Source organism: Cyprinodon tularosa, unplaced genomic scaffold (genome assembly GCF_016077235.1).
Source record: "Cyprinodon tularosa strain WSP-4 unplaced genomic scaffold, ASM1607723v1 ctg84, whole genome shotgun sequence".
NCBI lineage: Eukaryota > Metazoa > Chordata > Actinopteri > Cyprinodontiformes > Cyprinodontidae > Cyprinodon > Cyprinodon tularosa.
The window spans coordinates 443,157-468,901 of record NW_024039607.1 but is presented as its reverse complement, the minus strand read 5'-3'; the positions used below and the strand labels follow the sequence as shown (position 1 = coordinate 468,901).

Here is a 25,745-nt window from a genome sequence, read left to right as displayed (position 1 = left end):
GAAGGATCAAAGGTAAGAAGAATCAAAGTTGGTCATCAAACATTTAAGAGTTAATTGTTTATCAAATCCAGAATATTAAAGCTAAAAGAGTGCCAAACACCATTAATTATGTTTAAAGCAATATGTCAACATTTACCAGAAAAATTATTTCCATTTAGAAAAAGAGTTGAGTGGCAGAAAATATAATTTCAAACATCAACTTGCACGTACAACACTTAAATAGTTGTATCACTCAGTTATTGGGGGTAAAACTGTGGAATTCCCTTAAAAAGCAATATTTGTCAATTAATGTAAGTGTTTAAACAAAACATATTTATTCAGTATTAATATGAAGAGGTTTATGTTAGTTTTTTTTCCTCATTTTATTTGTTATGATTTATATATATTGATGTTTTCCTTATTAGTTATTTAGTTTTTGATAAATTTGCACAAAAAAAAAAGATTTTATGTTCTCTCTGCTCTTGCAATGTATAACAGAAAGTGTCTGTTTTTGTGTGTGTGTTTTTTTGCAATTGAATAAGAAATGTATTCTGAAAGTGGGTTTGACAGATTTAACAAAAATTATTAAGTAACTTAAATATAACTGTTCCTTCATGTCATTATTGTGAAGCTCTTTCGTCACATTGCAAACCTAATACCTTTTATATGTTTAATATGCATTTGTATTTTAAGTACGGAATAGGATTAGGGCCATTAATAAAATAAAAAAGTTTACTGATTTTTATATTTTATTTTCAGTCAAAAAATAATTTTGATTTTAATCCCAGAATTCCGAAGAAAAAATACAGAATTCTGAGATTAAAGTCAGAATTCTGAGATTAAAATCAGAATTCTGCTTTTTTTGCAATATTAAACTGAAATGAAATTTAAAAATCAGTTAACTTTTTTTTTTCAGTGGCCCTAATCCTCTTACGCATTTAAGAAACAGGTCGCAATACGGTAAAATTAAATGTAATTGCTAAAGAGAAATATCTCTTTAATTAATACCCCATGACGTAATCCTGTTTAGTTTCTCACGTGCCCGTCTGTTAACCCTATAAACATCCCAAGAAGCGCCCTCATGAATCAGAACTATTGGACGTTAAACAGTTAACAGCTTGTGCGCGTTCTCAGAAGTCCCCGTGAGCGCGCAGAGGTGCACCTCCAAGCAGAAACCGATCAGACAGCAGGTCGGTGGCTCGATGAGCTGGGAGACGGAACCGCTCAAAGTACCGGCTATTAAAAGGAACATAAAAAATTCAAAGAGGTCGACGTGAACGGCTCGTTTCGCTGGCGGTCTGTTCTCCCGTAGACTAACGTTTCTCGGAAAGTTCTTATTCAGCGGGAAGGACGCGGACTGAAGCTCCGAAACACTGTCCACAATGTCGGGAAGCAGGGAGGAGGAGAGGAGGAAACTGGCCGACATCATCAACCACTGGAACGCCAACCGGCTCGACCTGTTCGAGATCAGTCAGCCCACAGAGGTATGAGAGCTGTACGGGAGGCCGCGGCCCTGTGGGGCCTCTGCTGGGGGGAAATAGAGCTACCAGTGGCGGACACTGAGGGGGTTTAGATAAAGTCAGGTGGTGTTTGTGGGCAGCGTGGTTAACTCCGTGGTAAAGTACGTGAGTGGAGCAAAGCAACGCCAAACTCCATTGATAAACCGGCGTATTTACACTATTCATCACGAGGCTTTAAATATGTACTTTGTGTGAGAGCTGTTGAAATTAATTTCGAATAGAAGAGTTAATTTTCTACAAATCAGCTTTGTTTATGTGTGTTTTAGTGATATAAATTAAATCCATGTAGCTAGCGGCTAGCTTTTCGGCGTCTCCTACTGTGTCTGCAGTAGCTAACAGCAATATTCCACAAAGTTGACAGTTGTCTGCATTATAATCAGACCGTATGTTTCTGTAAATCATTGCTTTATTTAGCATTATTTTATATTTTAATGTCAGAAATGCGTTTTGATGCGATAAGTAAAATCGGCACTGATTTATCAGATTTTTTCTTTAACCAGCTAGCTAGTTAGCAGGTACGTAACTGCGTTTAAGAGGATACTTTGAATCTGTTTGTATGAATTGTCATTGCACTCAACAATACAGTTGTATTTATGGTCAAATTTATATCACGGTTATATATGTTGGTGTTAGCAGTGTGTAGCAGTAATAGGGCTGCAGTAACTGACAATCCAGGGAAGGGTTTTAAATAAAAGGTTTAGGCTAAATGGCGTGTGTGGATGCTGAGACCTGGGTAGGGGCGACTGAAAGGACAAATTGTGGAAGATGAGACTGAATACTTCCTGTCATAGCCTTCTTTACATGTTCCCTGTATTTCCCTTAAACTACTGTAGATAAGCTTGGCTAGGGTTGATAGGACTGCCTGTGTTACCAACTATAATTTGAAATGGCAACATGTTAGGAAGCATAGATGGATTGGAATTGCCTTAACTGGAAAAAAAACAATCTAGAAATTTCTTAAATTAAGTGTATTTATCCTTAATTTGAGTAGGTTAATTACATATTTTGCCAATGGAATGAGTATTTTTACTCTTAGAATAAGATATTTAGATAATATGCACTTGAAAGAAGAAAATGCAATTGTGTTTTCTGATTTTAAATGTTCTTGTTACATTGGCAAAACATCTTTCTTCCCTTCTCAATCCAAGAACAAATGCACTTATTTCAAGAAAAATTACTTATCTAGATTTCGATTTTTTTTTTCAGTGTTACTAGACTTGTAGACACCCCAGAAACAGATTACTTGATCTGAATATGCGCCTTTTGCCTATCCATACCCTTATTTAATACTATATTACTATTATATATACTATTTATATGATAAAAGAAGCTTGAAAAGGAACATTTAAACAAAAGTGGCTGGAAAACGAGGGAATCGAGATTTTGCTGTGTTTTTATCTATATAGGTAGATATATGCAGGTTGATAGATAGGTAGATGGATATACTTGTTGATGGCATTAAAATAATTTCTAAGAGCATTAAAAAGCATTAAATTAGAATTAGTCATTCCTGTATAAGCCCTGATACTATATATATAAGTAACCTTAAATTTCTCCTTTATTTTTACCATTCACTGTATATATCTTGATGCACTTTATATACTTCATGCATCTTTTCATTGTTTGTGCACCTCCTGTTTGTTTACAAGAGCCGACGTCACAAGTGAATTTCTCCATTGTGAGATCGATAAAGTTCTAATCAAAGTGGACACAAATTAAATCATGGTTGAGTATGGGTACACAAAGCTTCACTTTGTAACTAAAAAAGTTTGGCACGATTGCACTAAAACAAAGATACAAAATGGTATTTTGAACAGCAGGCTGATGATCCGTTCCAGCCCTCATGTCCCTCCGTTGTCGCACAAACACAACCCCACTTCCTCACGGCCGAGGTCTAAATTTTTTTCTCTAAATGTATATACGCATCTACCGCCTCTGCAGCCTGGTTTGCGCATCGCTGAGGCAGTGCTTTGAACCAAGTGACTAGGCTCCACAAACTCTCCCGTGATTAGGGGAGGAAGAACTCCTGCCCTTCAAAAGATTTGTCCCTCTGCTCACTGTCCATGCTTCATCGTGGCTAAGCTAGCAAAATCAATTTGGTGGTTTCACAATTTGTCTGGCAGTGGAGTTTATTTTATTCATTAATCAATTTAGTTGCTTTTGCTAAAATTTAAGTTTTCTTTAAATCATTATGTTTTTTTCTTTTTTTTGTCCAGCTAAAACTTCAACCTTAAGCCCTGGATGTGTTAGCAGGGTTTTTGATTAGTTGGATTTGGGAAAATTGTGAAACCAAAACAGAAATGATTTTAAGGAGATGCATATGGTGAAGATTGAAGCTCAAACTACAGCATCAAACTTCCTCATTTTAACATACCTGCAATGAAGCAGAGACCAATCAGGGTTTAATCATTTCTGTACAAGTTAGTCAGTCAACCTTTCCTCTGCTGCGTGTTATCTGTTAGTTTTAATTTAAATCTAAGGTTGTGTTGGCAACAGTTTTAGGCGGTCATCCAACCCCCACCTCGCCTTGGGTGTAAAGGGGAGGGGGGGGTCAGAAGGTCCCCTCTCCTCCTTGAGCCGATTAAATCATCAGGCCCAAAGCTGACCAGCCGTTTGCCAGAGTTGTGCACCGCTCACAACAACCCGCCTCATTTTGTAAGGAAACATTAACCATGTTCCAGTTTTCATTTGGCTGTGACTGTTAGGATATTTGCTTTTAGGGTTGCTGCCGAAGCGGGCCTCAGCGTCTTCGTCCAGCAATACGTGACTCAATGTAAAGCAGATGCATGGCCGCTCTCGCTACATCACACCCTGTAGCCCATATGTCAGCTGGTGGAGCCCCTAAGCCTCATAAGTGTCCTTCAAAACACCCAGCCTGCTTGTGAGTGTAGTTGTGACTGGAATGTGCAACGCTAAGAATATTTCAAGTATATTCTTTAACGCCTTTTAGATCTGATCAATCACAGAAGTAAACGTTGATGAATAAAGAGGAAAAATATCCTAAATTTGTTGGTGACCTGCTGGTGAGAGCAGGGAGATCATTCGTGTGATTAGATTAGCCATGGTTCGTTGGTCAGTCTGGAACAAAGGTTCTCAAATTTTTTAATCTTGCAAACCCAAACTGAATAAATCCTGTTTTGGGAACTGGCAGGCTCATTATAACACAACGAGTTCTTGTGTTACATTTATACTCGCAGGATCAGAAGGCCTGGTTCTGCAGACTCAGCTTCCTTGAAATGTGTGGCAGACTCAGACTCATAGCAATGGTTTGATCTTTTTGTGATAAATTATGTAGTTATAGTCAGGTTTTTTTAGTAGGCTGTGTAATATTAGCTATAATGTGGGCTGAAATGAACGCATGTCCTGTTACTCCTCTTTAATTTCCATATTCTGGATGTGCCTTTTAGTTTCATGATCACAAAGATACGTCAAGTGCTGACATAAATCGCTTTAAAATGTATTCGTCCAGCTTGCAGGATCATAGAAAATTCCATGCACTTGTTTTGTGATATTACAATCGTGGATACTTTGGTAACTTTTTCGATAAGGATTGTATGTAAAGATTGAAGTTCCAAGTATTCTTTTAGCGATGCTCTCTGGGCTTTTTTGTAAGGAAAATGGGGGGAAAGGTTAAATTGTTAAGTAATCTATGAAAGCAGAGTCTCTATGTTCAATGGTAAAACAAATTAATTAGTTCTGCTGGCTTTATTTGCATTCAGTATGTAACAAGAAGTGGAAAATGTACGAGTTTCTAAAGTTACTGCATGTGTTCTGTAGGCGATGGTTATTGCTCCTCTATAGAATACGCATAGGTCAGCATCCCATGTAGGTATGCAAAGGACTGTTTGGAACACAGTAACCATGTCTGTATGCCGATGTAACATCCAGTTTGTTGGATGGGGTGTTTCTGTAGCAGATGGCCAAACCTGACACAGATGCTGTGTCTAAGATGCTAAAGATCAAGCAGACAGAGGTACTGATGAGAAAGAGATGATTTATCACAACATCCATCCATTTTCTACATTTGTTTATTCTCGCAAGCTCAATTCAATTCAGTTTACTTCTATAGCGCCAATTCACAGCACATGTCATTTCAAGGCACTTTACAATTCACCAGATTATACAGTCAGATTGATTCAAAGTTTTCTATCTAAGGAAAACCAGTTTATTTTATTGACTGGGATGCAATCCCTCACAGGGTGGCTAATGTCCATCTGCAGGACAGGTAGACAGTTCATCATAAAGCTTTGTTTATGGATATAACTCCATGCAGAAAGACCCTAAGCTACAATATAAACACAAGAGCCGCTTCTAGCAGCGCAGCTGTGATATTAACTGCCTTTGTCATCAGAGCACTTAACCAATAATATGAACATTGCATGATTTTTCTATCATCCTGCACCTCTGGTACTGGTACTATTAACCTTTAGTATTTTCTTTCACTGGCTGTTACATAAGCTTATAGAGCTGCACCAAGTAGTCAGAACTAGTAAATACTTTGCTGATTAATTAATCTATTTATTTTTTATTTTTTGTTAAACTGTTAATGTCATATATTACAGAGTTTGAACTAACCTGGCATAAGCCAGACTGATTTGTGTAGTTAAATTTAAATTTTACAATGTATCCATCTAAATACTAGGTATGGAACGGTTTATGAAAACCGTCTGAACCGTTTGGTTTGACTGTCTTTGAGCTGATTGGGTAATTCAACAAGTGGTACCTGCCTCCCATGTTGAGCTTTTATCAATTGCAGTAGCAGTTGCAGCGACCCATACCGGTACTCTTGATTTGTTTTACCACTAGAGGAGTTAACTGATAAACCAAACTCTTACCAAATCCGGTCAGGAGCAACGCACAAACATCCTTTCCATCCACAAAAGTACAGGTTGCATTCTTTTGATCATAAAAAAAGAAGATATGGAGGGTATTCCAGCTAAAACAGACTAAATATCAGTGCCTATCACTGGTGTAGCCATGTTTGTTTTGCTTCAGCCTGGTGCTTCTGGTTAATGTCAGACACGTCACCGTGTTTTATTGTTTTGAAACCTTTATGTATTCGAGGCTAATACATCTATTGGTTTCTGGAGTTTTTCAATTCACAGATCTCACAACAATTCATCCTGCTTCCATGGTTAACTTTGAAACTTGCTGAGCTAAAATGTCCACTTGAAGATGGTTGGCATAGAGCATATTCACAGACAAAGGAAGCTTTTTGTTTCAAATCCAAAATGTATATTTTTTAAAGTTTTGCAACGATTGCCGATCTGAGTCAGCCATTGTTTTTAGCAAATGGCAAGTTTTAATCTCTTTTATACTAAACTTAACCATTCATAGACTATGAGCTGTTTTCAGTAATGGATATTTTTAATTGATTGCATCATTTTGTAGCTTAAATTTTTCGTTTTGGAAAGTATGCTTTTGACACTGGGTGTTTCATACCAGCCTTTTCTTATCTGCCCGGTTAGTCATATAATTGTCACTAGTTATGAATAACAGTAACTTTTAGATGAGCCCCTTGTCAAATGGCTGAGTGGGCTCAGTCTAATCAGCTTCCTGTCTTCCTAGATAATATAAAATGGTTTCCTGTCATAACAAGATGCAGAAAACTGGTGCATTTCTTTATTGTCAGTATGTTTCTGCAGAAAGGTCTGTCAAAATCAACAGTGTTTGCAGCTTTGCTTCAGTGCTGCTGCCTGGGTCCTGACCTATACCAGAAAAAATTGATCTTATCTCACTAGCTTAGTTATTTCACTATATATTGGATAATCATGTTATTGGAGTGAATAGCAGGGGGGCTTCTCTAGTATGAACTGTTAAGTCCCCTCAGGTAAGGGATCACCAGACCAGAACTGAAAAAAAAAAAGATGAAGTGGCATTTAACTTCTATGCTTCTCTGCTCTGGACTAAACTCTCTGAAAACCTGAGACATACAAAAAACTTTAGATTTAAATCAGGACAGAATTATGAAAATATCTGTATTTTATGTGTTATTTTATTTCTGTCTTGCCTTTGATGGCACTAAGGATTTTCCTTTGAAATGAATGTTGTCATCTAGATACATTTATTTCCTAAAGTTGGTCGTTAGTCCCTGTACTTCATTTTGAAGGCTAGCATTGTTTATTTATGTAAGATTTAATGGAATTTAACCAATACCAATATTCTTTTTGAAAGTAAAACTCTGAAATGTAAATCCTGATCATATTGGAAAGCAGTTTGGTTGCCAGTAACAGGCAACCAAATCTTAAAACACAAGAAAAATAACACGTTGAAGCTCTTTGTGTTCATCTTTTCAGTTATTTTTTCTCCAGCAGGGATTTAATAAGCAGAGCCAGGTCAATTCATTACTCTACTCAAATATTGATTATTAAAAGCCGCCAGTGGTACAGTGGCAGACTGAGGAAATGTCTCCTCTTATGATCATTCAACACTGAAAGCTTGCTAAGTATTTGGAGCTCACTTAATATGTGCCTTTACAGTCGTCTATAAAAGCACATCTCCCTCACAACATAAAGCTCCTTAATATCTTCACCCTTTCTCTCTAAATCAGTTGAAAAGTAAGAAGCCTGAGATGTAAATTTTTTTTAAAAACAATTGGTTCTGTCAATTTCTTACTAAAGCCAGTTACTGTATTTATTTATACTTGAGTAAATCTTGAAAACACACATGTTGGTATATGCTTCTTTAAAAATTATTAAAGGTATTTTTCCAAAGATGACGGTTAAATCCTCTGTACTGTGTCAGATCTGTATAAATATGGCCGCCGATGCCACAGCAAGGGAGATGTGCTAGTCTTTTATTCATGCGATGCAGGTAGGGGACATTTTTAATGCTGATCTGCTGGACCAGAGTGCTGACCTCAGGAAAGTCTACATTTCTTCTCTGCCAGACCGTTGCTTCTTAGTATATGGATTACTTACTCAGTGTCCCAAAGGCCACAGGTCTCTGAATAGGCTTAAGATGTTTGAATGGGAAAAAAATGCCTTCTGATAAAAAAGAACTGTCTAGTTTCCCTTAGAAACTATATCCAAAATAGTTTTAGATTTGCTAGAATCCTTTAGACAATTGTTTCTACCTTTAAAAGCCACTCTTTGTTGAAGAAAAAGTGAAATTATGAATTTTGATCACCGTCCAGAGGACTGGAAAGACTGGATGTTGTGGTTCCTGGTTGTACTGTACACCATTTTGTTTTACAGAGCTTTTACAGAGCAGTACCAGTGTTGATTAGAGCTGATTCCATTTTCTTTAACCATTTTCCTGATTATTTTTTGGACCCCTAAGATATGATCATTTCCACCACAAAAGTTGGTTTGATTGCTGTTGCATACCATTTAAATTTGAGTTGAATGTGTTTTTACTAGCAGGATGCTCATGTCCACCTTCTCCCCGACGAGATGTGAAATACGACAACTAAGCAGACTCCACATGACATCAGCGGCCGCTCCCTCTGTTTCCCTGCAGCTCAGGAAGCAGGAAACTTAACAGGAAGTGTGTGAATTGTGGAGATAGTGTGTTTCCTGTCGTCTAAGGGGAAAAGCTTTGTTTCAGGAAGGTGTCTTTTTTTTTTGTAGAATTCATTTAGTAATTTCCAGATTGAAAAAGTCTTTAGAAAATTGTACTAAACCAATGTTAGCAGAATAACTTTTATTCCAGGGTTTGTGTGTTTAGTTGTTTCTGATTAGAAGCGTCTTCTCTAAATGAAGCTAACGTTGCTCATGTTTTTGAGGCCTAAATCTTTGTATAATCAGTTTTATTTATAAGCAGAGTAGAAAATCTGCTAATTATTTCCCTTTTTTTAATGTGGATTTTTTACATAAACAGAATTTTCAATAAATTTAAAGCTGTTTGTTTCAGTGAAAATATGATTCCAGCCTAAAATGACTCACTTTTTCAGCATATGTGCAGCTAATTCCAGAAACTGAAGACATCAACTCTCCCACACTGACATAAAGCTTCCCTAATAACAAGCTGGACTTCAGAAATATGTTAAATATTTACACTATAAAACCATAATTATCATCTGTTGGGTTGCAGCAAGACCTGCTTCACCATGATGTGGGTTAAAATACGGCTGTGTTTTAAAATATTAATTTTCCAATTCTGAATGGCTGCTTATTTTCATTCCTTAAGATCAATTAATGTAACCAAAGATCCATTCAAAATCTATTTTCCACTTTCCTTACAGCTACCATTTACTATCGTTACTATAGTAATTTGCTGATACCGTATTTTCACGACTATAAGGCGCACTTAAACGTCTTTTTTTTCCCCTCAAAATGTGCAGTGCGCCCTATGGTGCGGTGCGCCTTATGTGTGTTGTAACTGCGACTTTTGAGACCACCTCATTGAGGAGATGATGAAAGAGTGGCTGAATGTAAGGAGCCCAGGTGTTTTTTTTTTCCACTCATCACCATCGCTGTTAATATGTAACTCCATGTGCCCATCTCACAGCTGATGTGAAAAACATGGGAAAACAAATTAACCCTGTGCTCGCTGTTCAACCGCTCGACATCGGTGTGAACCGGACCCAGCAGGTGCAGCAGAAGCAGCGAGTTTACATGCAAAGTCAATGGTTGACGCGCGTATAGGTGCAGCAAAAGGTCCTGCAGCGCGTTTTGAGCAGCAGGAGCGTTTAAGCATCTGAAGCGCCGCCAACGCGCTGCTGCTGCTCGAGATGGAAAAATTGAAGTTTTGCTGCTGGACGCGCCGCATCAACCAATCAGAGAAGCTGATCTGGGAGCTGACAGCGAGACAGACACAGCGCTCTGATGACATATGATATTAACGCAAATGGAAAAGGCTGGATGGATGAGGAGATGATGAAAGCGTAGCTGAGGGAGGTGTAGCCTATGTGAGGAGACCAGGTGGTTTTTTTCCACGCATCACCATCGCTGCGTGCCCATCTCACAGCCGATGTGAAAAAAAAGGTGGATCAAATGGACGCTGTGCTCGCCGTTATCCCGGGGGTCTGACAAAGGAGCTTCAACCGCTCGACATCAGTGTGAAGTGGCCGTTCAAAGTAAGGCTGCGAGCGGCGTGGGAGCGATGGATGGCTGACAGAGACCACAGTTTCAGGATAAGTGGAAGGCAGCGCCGGGCAAGTTACGCCACAGTTTGCGGATGGATTGTAGATGGACTAACGTGTCTGCTGGCTCTGTTGTACAAGCTTTTGCAAAAGCCGGCATTATTTCTGAGGAGCCGCGCTGCACGGAAAGTGACTCTCACAACGAAGAAGGGGAAATTGGCATGTCTGATTTAGCGCAGCTGTTTAATTCAGAAACAGAGGATGATGACTTTGATGGGTTTGATTAATACTTTGTAATAAATACATGAATAAAGCACAATCATACTCAGTTTTGCTCCCGCTCTATTTTTCTACCCGAAAACTTAATTCAACAGCAGCCTCTGGGCGGGTCTCCTCCTCTTCAGCGCGGCGGCTGGCAGGTGTTTTTTCATCTAAATAATCTAAATCTTGCAGCTATATTTGCTGTGATCAGTGGGAATAAAGTAGTTTTAATATGGTTTTAAGTGAGAAAGTCCACCTGAAAACTTAATAATTGCAGTCAGTTCATCCAGATTATCCATTTCTGTCGGAGGCGCTCAGACCCCCACATACCAGCGGTGCACCGACAGGAGAAATCCTTTCATCAGCAGCCTCTAGGCTGGGCAGCCTCCGGGTTCACGCGGTGGATGGCAGGTGTTTTTCATCTAAATAATTTAAACTGCAGGCACCCATAAAAGCGAACATATTCCGTCGGCAGGTTTCAGGATTTTAAGTTAATTTAGGAGTGATCACAGTGCTGTGTCATCTGCGATGTGTCTGTCTCACGGCCAGCTGCCAGGTTTGATTAATACTTTGTAATAAATACATGAATAAAGCACAATCATACTCAGTTTTGCCCCCGCTGTATTTTTAAATACGCAGTAGAGGTATTTTAAGGTAGTAGAGGACATGTACCTGTATATAAAAAACGCGCCCTATAGTCCGGTGCGCCTTATGTGTGTGTTAAATACAGAAATGGGACACATAACTGAGAGTGCGCCTTTTAGTACGGTGCGCCTTATGGTCGTGAAAATACGGTATATGTTGATAATATACTAGTATTAATATGTTGCATGACTACACAGTCATTCATTCCACATAACTGGTAAAACATTATTATTATTTCAGCAACCCAATTAGAGATTGGATTGGATAAAAATAATCTATTCTAAATTTTGAGAAGCGCATCACTTATTAAAATGTGACCCTAGTTTAAAGGAGTTAGAATCTGGTATTTTACTTATACAGTCCTTCTGGAATTGTCTTTAAATTGCTTAATATTTAATCATTCTTAGGAAAAAAATAATGGAATAGAGTTCATGCGGACCCCTTTTAATAAAATTTTTGTTTTTTCTCACGGTGGTACGCATGAGAATATGACTTGTGTGTATGCTCTTTAGCAACGTTAGCCATTTGCAATGGCTTGCTTACCATTGTTTTACGGTCTACTACTCAGTAGGGGGGATGTTGCCTAGTGGTTAGGGCTTTGTGCTTGGAATCCCGAGGTTCTGAGTTCGAGTCCCACTCCTGCAGACCGCCACTCCCTGAGCAAGACTCTTAACCCCACACTGCTCTCTGGGTGCCGCACAGTGGCAGCCCACTGCTCCCCAAGGGGATAGGTTAAATGCAGAGAGTTCATTTCATTGCTCTGTACTTGTGACAGTGTAATGAAAAAAAAAAAAAAAAGCTAATACGTCACACAAGCAGCAAAGCTAATGCTACTTTAGGCAAAACGTCCTGCAGCGCCCTTAGAGCAGCTGAAGCAGCACGTCGTGAGCTTCTGAGCATCTGCGTTGCTAACGCTGCAGCTGCTGCAGTTGGAAAATGGGAACTTTTGGTGCTCGATGCGCCACATCAACCAATCAGAGAAGCTGATCTGGGAGGCGCTATGATCACTCCTCTGAAACAGTTTATTAACGTCTAAATTAACTTAAAATGCCGAAATCTGCCGGCAAAATATGTTCGCTTTTATAATCCTGCTGAAAACAGTTGGGATTATGTACATGGCAAAACGCCTTCCAGCCGCCGCGGCAAACTGCGAGGAGGTGACCGGGCCATAGGCTGCTGTTAAATGGGATTCCTAGTGACAGAGCTACACCGGTATGTGGGGGTCTGAGCTGCTCCGAAAGCGAAATAGTATTTGTAGGCAGGATGGTAATCTGGATGAAAATTCAAAATACTTTGAATGGGGGGGGGGGATAAAGACAGGCGTGGTGATATATTAGCACATTTATGTAATTGACGTAAATGCAGTTTGTAAAGAGTGTTACTTGTGGCGTTTTCTGGGTAGTCTACATGAAAAAGTCAGTTTCACAATGCTAGATTTTAGCTAAAGCTGAGCACCAACACACCCATTTTAACATGGAAAAGGTATTATTTGTGGGTAATGACTTTTTTGATTACTTTGTTAAATAGTAAAAAAAAATACTATCATGATAGTAATGATTGGGGAAATAAAGAGATGGTTGAAAATTTGAAGACACACCTTTAAGGGTTAAAACTATTTGTTTTCTGCCTTGGAATTATGGGTGCATGTTATTATAAAATTATATTGTCATGTTAATGCAAATATTGCAATTTCAGCGGCTATAAATGATTACATTAGCTACATTTTCTAAATCCTTTTTTCATTTTTTTTTTCTTGTAAGGGGCTTTGGACAGAAGGGGTCTGCCAGATGCATAAACATGAAAATAAAAAGCTGAGATGTTGATCTGAAGGGTCAGATGGAGCTAGCTATGAAGGAAAGCTGCCTTCTTGGCTGCAGCACAGTGAGGGTCTGGTAACAGACCTGCTGACCGCTGCGAGCATTTATCTCTGTCTGAGTTATTCTTCTGTCTGTCAGGCACACCCTTCCTCCCCTCTGTCTCTGTTCCTTCGTCCGTCTGTCGGTACCTCACCATGTTATGTGGCTGCATCACCGTGGTAACACTGATGTTTTGATCAGACAAAGCCGTCACTCACAAATACGGCCCCTGATCTTCACAGGCTCCTGTGAAAACAAAGATGTGGTGTGTTTGCGCTTAAGGATGCTGTGATGGATATATATTGGTTGAGGATAAAGTGGCCATTAGCAGTTAGTTTGCCGACAGACCGAATTTGTTAATCTGCGTGGTTTTAATTGAGGTTTGAGTGGCAGATGGCTGCGTCAGATCTGTTAGCTAAAGGCGAAATTACGACTCAGCATGTGGGTATTTATTTCTGCTGAGGGAGTTTGCTTTTTTTTTATTAATACAACACATTTTAACCTGATTTAATGTCCTTAATTTAAAGTTCAAAGCTTCCAAATAATTTCCCAAGCCTGAATATATGCAGTTACAGAGTTTAGAAAAGTAAACTCTTACTTTATTATTTATTTAATAGAACCCTTAATTTAATGGATTTTCTCCATAAATGGGGAAAAAAAACCCAAAACAAATGTCTTTACACTTTGACATATTTTAGATGTAGCTGTTCTTTTGTCAAAAATCAAAAACATCTGTACTTTTTACAGATCAATGCTTGTGGGGCAGAATCTTAATTTTCATATTTACATTCTTTGTACACACAAACTAATATGCTGGAGCTAAACCCTAATGTTTTATCATTTAGTTGAGATGATTTGGTTACTAAGTTTTAGATGGATAAAAAATATTCATATTTCTTCCAAAACCATATAGTAATAGTTTATGCATATATTTTATTTATCTATTAAAGCAGAGTTTGGGAGTGTGGGAGAGAGCAATGCAGAAAGCATCCGAAACAAAAGTCATTAAAACTTATGCAGTTTTAAACAAACTTGTTAAGATTATTCAAAAAAGAGAGCCTTGTTGTTGGGTACGTTTTATTCACTTATTATGAACTGGAACCTCATTAAAATTTTGTAAGTTTATTAACAAGTTATATCAAAACACAGACTTAATATGCTAACGTTAGCTTGGTGCTTTAGCAAACAGTCAGCATTAATTAATGGGCTATAGAAGTTAGATGTCAGCTTATTGCTTATTTTAGACTATCACAATCGGTTTGAAGCACAATGATGGATCTCTGCTGCCCATAGGGACATATCAAACACGTCATTCAGAGTTTGGGCAACTTTTCCTATTTATCTATGTTTTTATAAAGCTTTAAAGGAATAGTACACCCAAAACATGATTAGCCTTCATTTTCTACTCACCTCCATGCTGAACAACACTCTGGAGTACTTTTTTGATATCTCAAATGCATCTGGAGATCTGGGAGACTTCTTGCTGTCTGCTGACATTCAAATAATGGAGGTCTATGGCGCCCGAGACAGAAAGGTCCACAAAAGTCCACAAAAACTTGTCAATATTCCTCCATACTGCTCGTCCAATGTAATCCAAGTGTCCTGAGTGGGTAGCATCCAGAATTTACTCGAAACGAAGTCATTTAGAACGTTTTAGAGCCTAAACAGTAGTGTATAGGATTTCCTAATAGCGCCCCCATGCGCGCTCACGATTCTACGGAAGCCGGCAGACCAAACCAGCGCATTCAGCTCGGCAAAGAACTCATGCTCTTCCTCAACACTGAAGTCCTCAGACATTTTTCTTTCGTTGTTTCTTTCTTTGCACAGGTAAACAGCACATTTCTTCTTCTACGCTTGCATTATCGGCAGACCAGACGCTGAATGCGCACTTCCTTCCGGTTTGGTCTGCCGGCTTCCGTAGAATCGTGAGCGCGCATGGGGGCGCTATTAGGAAATCCTATACACTACTGTTTATGCTCTAAAAACATTCTAAATGACTTCGTTTCGAGTAAATTCTGGATGCTACCCACTCAGGACACTTGGATTACATTGGACGAGCAGTATGGAGGAATATTGACACGTTTTTGTGGACTTTTATGGACCTTTCTGTCTCGGGCGCCATGGACCTCCATTATTTGAATGTCAGCAGACAGCAAGAAGACTCCCAGATCTCCAGATGCATTTGAGATATCAAAAAAGTACTCCAGAGTGTTGTTCAGCATGGAGGTGAGTAGAAAATGAAGGCTAATCATGTTTTGGGTGTACTATTCCTTTAAGCCATTAGCATACTAAAGGGCTGGTTATACTCCCTCAGCAGTGTGTTGAAGTGACCTTTTTGCAGGTATGACACAGATATTTTTGATTTATCCCCAATTTTGAAGCTATGTTATTCCACGCCACAACGCAAGAGGGCCAATCACGAACTAGTTGTGGGTCTAGATACGGCCGAGGCGGTGAGGAAGTGGCGGCAAGTTTGTCCGACAATGGGGGGACACGAGGGCGAAAAACAGCGGAGATCCAGGTGGGAAAAGGGTCCCAGCGTTCTTGTGCACCTTGCTCTTATAGTTGTTTTCCACAAAAGCGGTCATACAAACAAAAACAAGCCAGTAAGGTACCAAACAGGAAATAAGCATTGAGTAGAGCGGATGTGCAATTGACCTATCAGAGGCCTCCTTTCTCTCCTCCCTGTGGGGGGACCTGGTTTCTGAGCATAAACCAAGTATACTCTTTATTATGTATTAATAGTGTTTTAGTGTATATTTTTCAACCTTTGTTGGATTACATTTTAGTTACCAGTGCAGTTAACAAGACTATTATGACTTAAGTATTAGATTTTCTCTGTATTTCTTACTTTGCTTTTATTTGTTGCGTATTTGTGCCTAAAATTGTCAGTTTTTATTTGCAAGGCATCCCTTTCACTGATGAACCAATATTTTATCAGAACAATTTGGAGGATTTCCTTGTTGTTAGTGTAGAATCCCTGTTTCTAGTAATTCCGTGTTCACTCACTGGTATTTAACGATATTTTGTCTTTGCATTGCTTTGAGAGTCCATATTGGGTTTCCCATTGACTGTGACTATCAGCCAGATGAAGCTCTATCTAGATGTCACACTTCATGGCAGACCTCTACAGGCGTATATCAGCAATCTCACAAGAGCGGTTTGTTGCCATGCAGGGCAAAAGATCACGACTGTAAGTCTTCCAGGTTTTCTGGAGAGTTAAAGACCATTTCCATTCATATATGAATGAATAAACGTACATGATTCGTTAAAAAGGTTAGACAAGTAAAGGTCATCCTTGTTTTGGTAACCTGTCCTTGTGCAGTAAATCCTTAATATTGATATAATTTATATGTGTACGGTTTGACATGGCTCATGCCTTGTAATTTTTCTATTTTAAAACTATTCCACTGTATACCTTTAACCTTCTGCAAGCTAGGAAAATACATTTTATGTGTTTTTATTTTTGAAGTTCTGCTTTTTTGTAGCTTTGGTGAAACTACAAAACCATATATTTAAAAAAAAATCTGAATTGAATCTTGGTGTAGCAGCTTTGCTGACTGCTTCAACTGTAATTAATGCAGCTGGCTGGCTTTTATTGTCTGCTGCACATTAAATAGAAGGATGGGGTCAAACTAAACGACCACCACCCTGTTCCTTGTTTCCTTCTTGGTTGATGCTTTTATTTAGAGTTCCTGCTGATATACCAAAACCTTTTTTCTTTTTTTCTGTTTTAGTTTCTCATGCTAGGAAATTGTTTTGGTAAAATTATGCACATTTTATATGGTAAATACTTGATTTATTTTTTCAAACAAATTCCAACTGTTTTAGGAAAACATGATAAATAATAATTTAATGCAGTAATATTGACATAATATTAATAAGGCCAGTATGAAACTGACATTCTTCTGTTTATACTAGCTAATGGTTATGTTGTTTTGACATAAATCAAAAACACATATGAAGTAAATAATCCAATTTAATAACATATCATTTTCAGTTATTTATTTTCATTTTATAGGGAAAAAAAATATGGAGTAAACTCTCCATTCAGTATTTTGTTCATTAGGGCAAAACTTGTCTTAAAATCTGGTTATTTATGGTGACTATCTGCTCATGTAGCCAGCCTGCAATCATCTTTACAGGTTTATGATTGTTTGTTCAGAATCTAGAGCGATACGACCAGGTCCCAATTCCTAAATCTTTATCACTGCAGAATCTGTAGTGTGGATTAATCCTAATAACTGCATAGGCCTCAGGGTATGGATTTTATTCATGCACATCTTCCCCATCTTTAATTCACAGGTTGTTTAAACCTTAAATTAGACTCCGTCTTGCAGAATCGTCGCTCAGCGTTGGAGGCAGTTAATTTTCCGTAATGGGCCTTCAAAGTGTGATCAATATATGTCAAAGTGCTCCCTAAAGGAGCTTCCCTAAGCAGTCTGGAATAACACATCAGCGCAGTCCGCGTGTTTCGGTGGGAGGATGTTTGCATCCCAGAAGCCAACTGGGTAATATGTCATCGTTTGCAGGACTTACTACCGGCTGTGGAATTCCTGGAATGCAAATGGTTTTAGGAGGAATAAGCTGACATGGAAAACAGTATTGTGAAGATTCAGAGTGGACATTGAAGGATGCTGTCTGACAGGAAGGAAAACAAGAATTTAGAAACACTTATTCTGTAGGGCTAAAGCGGTTTTGCAGCAAAGCACCTGTGGTTTATAATCCAAGCTCCACATTCCTGCTGTGTGATTTGGCCTCCCTTATCTATCTTTTCCCTCTGTCCTCAGCTTCTAAAACAAGCGCTGTATTGTGTGTGTTCAGCAGAGCAGCCCGCCCTCAGAGCTGTGTATAGATGTGTTTGTCCCAGCCAGCCTGTCAGACCATGTTAATCCCCTCAGAGGCCCAACTCACCTCCTCCCCACGTCGTCCCCCTTTTGTTGTCCTCCCTCAGCAGCCTTCATTGGTTTCGCGTGGCTCGTTCGGCCACCTCATATGCTCGCCCACCTGTCACTCACATCCCGCTCGCCTCCATCTCTCCTCTGACCTCACAGGATCAGACGGCAATCAGGCACGGGCCAATTACTATGTCGTTTGGCACCGCTTGTCACCAGCTCACAAGGTTCTTTGCAGTAGATCGATGTCTAAGTCACGGTGCGAAAGGAGGGAAAACAACAACAAGCGGTCTGTGCCATCTCTGGTGCTAATAAGGACTTAAGCCCAGGTTTTGCCAAAGACTGACAGATTGCATTTGGTCAGAATATTGGAAGTCACAGAGCTGCAAAGACCACCTTATTCATTATAGCTAGAGACTGACTAATAAAGTTTTTCCTAAAGGCCCATTCCGATATAGCTAATCTGTGGTTTGTGCTGCCATTTTTTCCCATGCCGATTCTTGAAGCCAGTATCATTTACATGATAGAAAAAAGGTACAGCAATAACAAATGTTACACAAGTCTTAATTTGTGGTAAAAAAAATATAATGTATTAATAAACAATAACAATGGATAATAATTGTAGAGATTGGCAATAGATGCTCTTAACATGATCTCAAGGCATTACTGATAATGCACTACTGACACATGTAGGTGCAACAAGAAATGGTTAATATCGGTTAATATAACAGGGTATGGGTCTATCTCTAAGAAAAGCCATGTTTTTAAAATTTTGCCAGATTTTTGCTTTTCACACATTGTACAAAGTTACAAGCCACGGACCATAATGTTTGCCAGTCCTGAAATTTTATTTTATTTTAATGAAGGCCATTGCCATGCAATACCATAATTCCAACCAGAAGTTGCTTTTCAGAGAAAGGATTCATCCATAAATTTACCTTTCACAGCCTGTCGATAATTAAAATTTAAGGCTGCAGTTCTGTGGGATTGGTTGGACTTAACTACCGTGTTGACCCTCCAAACACACAAAACGCTCTCTGAGCCAAAAGCACTGGGAAATTCCTCAACTTTTAACACTGAGACCATAAAAAATCAGCTTCTGTCTCCAAGGCATGTTCATGGTTTCTCCACTCTTGTAGTTGATGTGGTAGTTCTTTAATACACCTAATCAACTGCAACGTTGTTCTGTTTCTTTCTCACTCGTAAAGCCTTGACTTGTTTTCTGTCCTTCAGCACAAATACAAGCTGCATTTGTTAGAAAGTTGATTAAGGAATATATTAGAGCTTATTGAAAGCTCAGAATAAACAGGTTTGAATTTTAACGGACATGTCAGACTTTTAGAGCTGTACTTTAAAGGAAATTTTTATTTTAAAGCATCAAAAGACACAACTTTGGAGAATTCAAAACATAAAGGACAGGAAAAGACTTAAGAAGATAACAGGAAGGCTAAATACAGCAAATTTGGTCTACATTATTCCCCTGAGGTTTTCGCCTATTTCATGGAAGATGCTGGAAATTTGCAGCCTTTTAACGATCTCATTCTCCAGTACACACATGTACACATCTGCCTGATTGTTAGGCATACTAACTGCAGCATTTTCTACTATAAGATGCTAAAGATGGCTCAAATGTCAACAGTGGTATTTTCCTTTTAATTAATTAACAGAAAATCTCTTACACAGTTGGCATTGTTAAAGGGAAGTTGGATTTGACTAAAATACATATTGGCAGGTAAAATCTTAAAAAAAAAACTTTTCAGACTTTGGATATAAACAAATAATCGACTTTTCCACAAATGAATATTTCCTCCATCTGTTTAATTGATTACATTCACTTAAAAGGAATTTTTCATTGTTGTGTTACTTTCACATAAACAGTTTATTCTTAAGTTCTGGCTATCTGGTATTTGCAAGAGAATAAATCTTAGAGCAGAGGCATGCTAGAGCAGAAACATGAATCAATTCAGAGCCCAGTCCTTATTATTTCTTCTGTTAATTGCAACACGGATGTAGAAACACTCAAACTCCGTAAGTTTTCACCAAAATTGTGCCAATTAAGCCGTACTGCATGGTGGGGCAGTGTAACTTCTCTGCGGTGGTCAGAAGGTGAGGATGTGTTGGAAAAAAAAGCGGAGGCCAGTACACAGAATATGATAGAAAAATACATGCTAGCAATAAGTATGCTTAATGGAAAAGGCTTTTGAGTCAATGCACTTCATAGAGCCACGTTTTAACATCAACTGCTCCTCTGAGAGAAATCAGAAGTCATGTTAGAAAGTGCTGCTAACAGCACAAAGTGTCTCCCAGCACTGATTACACTAAAAACAGTTTGTGTCCACTTCATTGAAACAACTTGGCATATAGTCTGACAGTGTGTTGAAGCGACATACCCTGCCTTTTAATTAGTGTTACATCTCTGTATGGGAAGTTATTGCTATTTCAGACATAATTCATCTTTTTTAATGTATTACCCAAATAGATTCCTGTTTTGTTATACCTTATAAATGAATTTAATATTGAGTTAATTTTTTTTTTAGTTGGTTCAATATGCAGCAGGCACGATAAATTAAGCAGGCAAGAGAAAACTCAGGTTTTTAAGAAAATGGACGATTTTTAATTAATATGGGCCGTTTCTCTAGTGCTGTTCCAATTCACAAGAATAAGAAGACTGAGAACGGACAAAGTGCCCAGATTTTGTTCTTGCCCCTCCCTCTTTACCGAGTAGGCATCAGAGCAGACGTGTCCGTTCTTGAGAATGACAGCTGTCCCAGCATGCAGTGCGGCAGCAGCAGCTTCCAGGGGAGCGCATACTGAGTATTAAGTTCAAAGTTCTCTTTTCTGTTCAATTTTTCTATAAAGGCACATTTTTATTTCATTTGAGGCAAGAACATTATAATTTTAAGCTTCGTTATATTGTCAATTTACGGAATTAATGTGTAATTTTAAAAACTGTTTCTGATGTTGACAGGACCGCGGCAACCAGTGGACCTCTAACCGCAGCCCATCTGCGGCAGCCCTCTCTCAGCCGTGTGTGAAGGACCGCTCTGATGGCGATATTTTTGTTTTTATTTGACAAAATGTTCATTTGATTTGTTTATTTGACTGTGTTAATTATTATTCCCCCACTAAATGAAAAAAGTAACTTATTATTATCTAAAGTCAATTAATAACAGGAGGTGAAATGCAGCTCCAGACAAGCCGAGCGTGTGGTGATGTCACTGTTCCAATAGACCCATATTTATGATGCGTGCCCCCCCAGTCCAGACTTTCATGTGTTCTTCTCAAGAACATACTTGGCGAGGACACAAGTCCCCACTCGCTTTCTAGTGAATTGAGAAACGGCCCTAGTTGAAGGATAATTAAATGAACTTCAGATTAATTTATTAATCCATAACTTAAATCCAGATAATTTCTTATTGGATTTTTTTAAACGCTTTTGGAACCTGAATCTGCCTTTCTCGGATGACAAAAAGACTATTTTTGGCTTTAAGCTTTTTTACGACCAAACTGTAAACTAGTCCTCCGTTGAACTGCAGTGGTTACGACAGCCACCAGCAAAGCATCAGCTGTAGTATTGCAATGAATGCTTTCTTACATAAGGCAGCCCGGTTGTAAATACATTCACAGCATTACTTAGAGTTCACCTGTGCCGTTGGATTAATGCCGGAAGGAAGCATTATTTTAAAAATATGGGTTGTCTGACCTTTGGTTCCTGTGACTCCTTACCAGCTGATACCATAGATGTCGTGCTGGCAAACAGCTGCCATTTGCTCTAGAATGGCCCACTTCATATTTTATTCATTACAAAGTGCAGTTGTAGAGTATCACTTGTTTTTATTTTAGTTTTTGTCAAACAATTTTGTTCAAGTTCTGCAGACTGAGTGCAAGAGGCCCATTTGTTTGTCCCATCTCTACTCCCGCTGTCGGCTGTTTCTCTTTACACCCCTCCCACCCCTAGTGGCTGCTGCACCCTTCCCTAGCCCCTTGTCACCCCAGCCCCACCCTCCTGGCAGGACTTGGTGGAGAATTTCACCAGAAAGACAATAATACTTTGTGGGTGTCCTCAGGACTTCCCTTTGCTCTGCTCCACCCGTTCGTATTTGTTGATTTTAGCTGTCCAGCCTGCTCAATAAGAACGGCTGTGGCGAGCACACATTTACACACACAAACACACAGTGCTGTAGCTCAACTGCGATGTGTGACTGGTTGCTCACATTGCTGACGTAATCCTAGACTGTCTGTGGGTGGAAGTTTTAGTATTTGTGTCTTCATGAGAGTGTGGGTGGAGATGTCTCCCTCACGGAAGAGAAAGCAGATGAATTTCTCTTTAACCTTCCTTTTTTCCTACATGTTATCATGTGGTCTGTGCATGTGTGTTAAAAGGGAGTGACTGCAGTGTGAGCTGCTGTAACTAATCAGTTGTTTGTCTTAGGAGGCAGCGTCTGATGCAAATCCTCTAGCCGGTGTTGCATTTGCGGCTAGCATTGGACATCTTTAGTGCTGGTCGTTGTTAAAACATTTCTGTGGTAGACAGCTATCTGGTGCCAGTACAGTGTGGCTTGCAGAAGTGAAAACGAAGCTCAAACGGGCGCTTGTCCCTCCCGAGCTGCGTTTTTGTTAAAGGCATGACGTCATATGCTAATCCGGATGCTTGTGGCACCAGTCACACCAGTTTAAGGATATCTGCAGCTTCCATCATGTTTAATAGCTATTCTTAATGCCAGCACTTCTGCAGGAGCCATTTTCAGAGATAAACCCACACGTGTTGGTTAAATGTATTATAGGGCCGGTGATTGGGTTTAATTACAGTCTAATTATATATTTACTGTATTTTTTTTTAATAATCAGATAAACATGCATAATCGTTTTTTGTGTTTTTTAGAGAATTTGTAATGGGTGGAGCAAAAAACGTCACCACTTAAGGAGTTCTGGATAAAATATATCTACAAACACATGTTTTTTTTTTCCTTTTAAAAAATAAACTATATATTTGTGCAGTTTTGGGCTAAAGTACTCTTTTAAATGGGTTGTTCTTTTAGCTAATGGCATATTTTACAGTCCATGATTCTTGTAACAATTATTTAATTACTAAATTGGTCAACAATTACATCAGTATCCGGTTAATCACAATTATTTTCATTGTTTCAGCCCTAATGTATTAGTTATTTCCTCTGTCTTGTTATCCCTCTATAGTATTTCTGCCTTTCATTTAGTCTGCTACATATTTGCCCTCTGAGGGAGAATATTTTAAGTCTGTATTGATTGTTTACACCAGAACGGTTTCCGTTTGCTTCTATTTTAACCGTATAACTAATGGGAAATAACAGTACCTGTGTTTTTCTGGGATTTATAACAGGTTTGAAGAAAACTCTTTCAGACAGCAGACTGACAGAATAGCCAAGTGCAACCCTTCTATTCTCCAAACTGGGAAATCTCCCGTCACACACCTTTATGACTATCTTGTTAATGGGTATGAGGGAAAATGTAAGCGGCTTTGAGGCCTTACCATTTGAAACCTTGATGCTAATAAATGCAATGTGTTTTGTTCATAACCTTTATATATTTGTTTGAAATTAGTTGAAATCTAAACATTAAGACAAAAAGCTTTGTCCTCATTTTTTCCCCACTTCCTATATTTGGTAAATATTAGCTAATAATAAAAGTCTATTGGTTTTGTGCTGCAATTTCATAATATTATTGTTGAACTTGATATTGATGCTTAAAAGCTCCTCGAAGAAGACGACTTTGGCATCAAATTATAGTTTCAATGATACATTTTTCAGTCATGACCAGAAGTTTTTCTATCAACATCCTTCTGGTTATTTTTTGCATGTGTAACAACTTGAAAAGGTTATTAGATGCACCATATTCAAGCCTCCCTCCTGTGTTTGTTCATCTGAGTTGAAAAATGAGACCCAGCTGAGGTGGTTGCCATGGCAGCGTGCAGTAGCTTGTTGGTGTCTGATTCCTGTAGCAGAGAGCTGCTGTTCAAGCAACTTCATTACTTTGCAGCGTTAAAGCAAACAAGCACACCTTAGTTACGTCATTTTACTCACGTGGTGGATGAATATTTTCCGACTTGTAGAGAAATGGTCAGTAGTTTTTTTCTTTTTTTTAAACCAACTCTTTGATAAATATTTTAATTTAAATGCTGTTTTAGAACTTTTAACTGATTTTTATGCCTGTCAAAGAAAAAATTATAGCTTAATTGAGTTGATTCTTTCATTTTTATAACCAATATTGTTTGATCAAGGAATATATTTAAATTTAATTATTATATAATGTGCTTAACTTCACATAGAAAAAGTAATGATTAAATAAAGAAACAAGAAATTTTTAATATTAATGGAGCCTCTGGAGGATCCAGCGTCATCTTTGCCACATTCAGGGTCTTAAATACAATCAATAGAATCTTACATTAGTTATAAAATGGTAAAGAACTTGTAATAAGGGATAAATACTGGACTAATTTATCTTTTAAAAGCATAACTCTGGAGCACATTTGCCTCTTTTTTGCCGGCTGCACAGACTTTGTTAAAAGTTCTACTTGGAACCTGTTGTGTTTTCATGGACTCACTGATGACTGGAGATGTGGCATGAAGCCGCGCCTCCTGCTGAGATCACAGGAGGCTGAAAAAGCCAGCAGCAGCCTGCTAGAGCCATCAATGGCTACGCTTGCAAAATAGCTAAGTGTGAGGAACCGGTGGGAAAGGGGTGGGATGTGGCATTTGTTGTGGCGCAAACAATTTTCAGCCATATGATCTGGTGACGGTTTATATTCCTCCATGTTGTGTGTTTAGATGCCAAAGCAACATCTTCTCAAATGTATCATTTAAATAGCTACATGCTATGTAGATGTTACATGCTGGGTTGTTTTGTATAAACCGACTTTCCTCAATAACATATTCTTGTTGTACATTTGACCGGGAACTTGAACAGACTGACGTCTTTGTAATAAGAAAGCTATAGGAGTTCTTGATGCTGGTATAATATTTAAAGTTATTGAACTTTAAAGTCGTAGGTAAGTCATATTTAAATGTCAAATAATTCTGGCTTAAGCATGTATATAAATGTACTCTTTATCAGACCATATTGTCCCAAAAGTTAGAACATTTCTATAAAAACAAAAAAAAAATCTGTAGTTTTCCCCCGGCCGCTTAGTTATACGTCAGCCTGTACACCTTTTTCGGTCATAGCTTCTTGATTCATATGTCACAGCTAATTTTACACAACAGTTGAAAAAGGAATAATTTCCTTTCCCATTGAGTTGTGTCCCACTGTTCACGGGGATGGATGTCTGTGTCTTCAGCAGGCGTAGAGCTAACAGAACTGGCAGCGTTGCGAGGCAAGGGCTCAAACATGTACGGCTGGAAGCCTTCTACACCAAACCAAGCTTCTGATGCCCTGGTGTCCTCTTCCACAACATCTTCGTCCGGCTTTTCTCCTCTAAATAAAAAATGGATGACAAAGGAGACTCATCCACGACCTCCGACACTAAACTCTCCTCCTCTTGCATGTTTCCGCTGTCCATAGCGTTCCTTGACAGTGTCGCTTCTAAGTCACC

At 38.7% G+C, this 25,745-nt stretch overlaps 1 protein-coding gene across 1 annotated transcript in view; it reads left to right on the top strand.

Annotated features, from left to right (window-relative positions):
• The first annotated feature begins 1,110 nt into the window (after positions 1-1,110).
• afdna (afadin, adherens junction formation factor a) overlaps positions 1,111-25,745 on the top strand; it is a 159,532-nt gene continuing 134,897 nt past the window's right edge. The window contains exon 1 of the mRNA XM_038272694.1: positions 1,111-1,463. Coding sequence (XP_038128622.1) covers positions 1,362-1,463 — 102 coding nt within the window. The 5' untranslated portion in view covers positions 1,111-1,361. The remainder of the gene's footprint in view (positions 1,464-25,745) is intronic.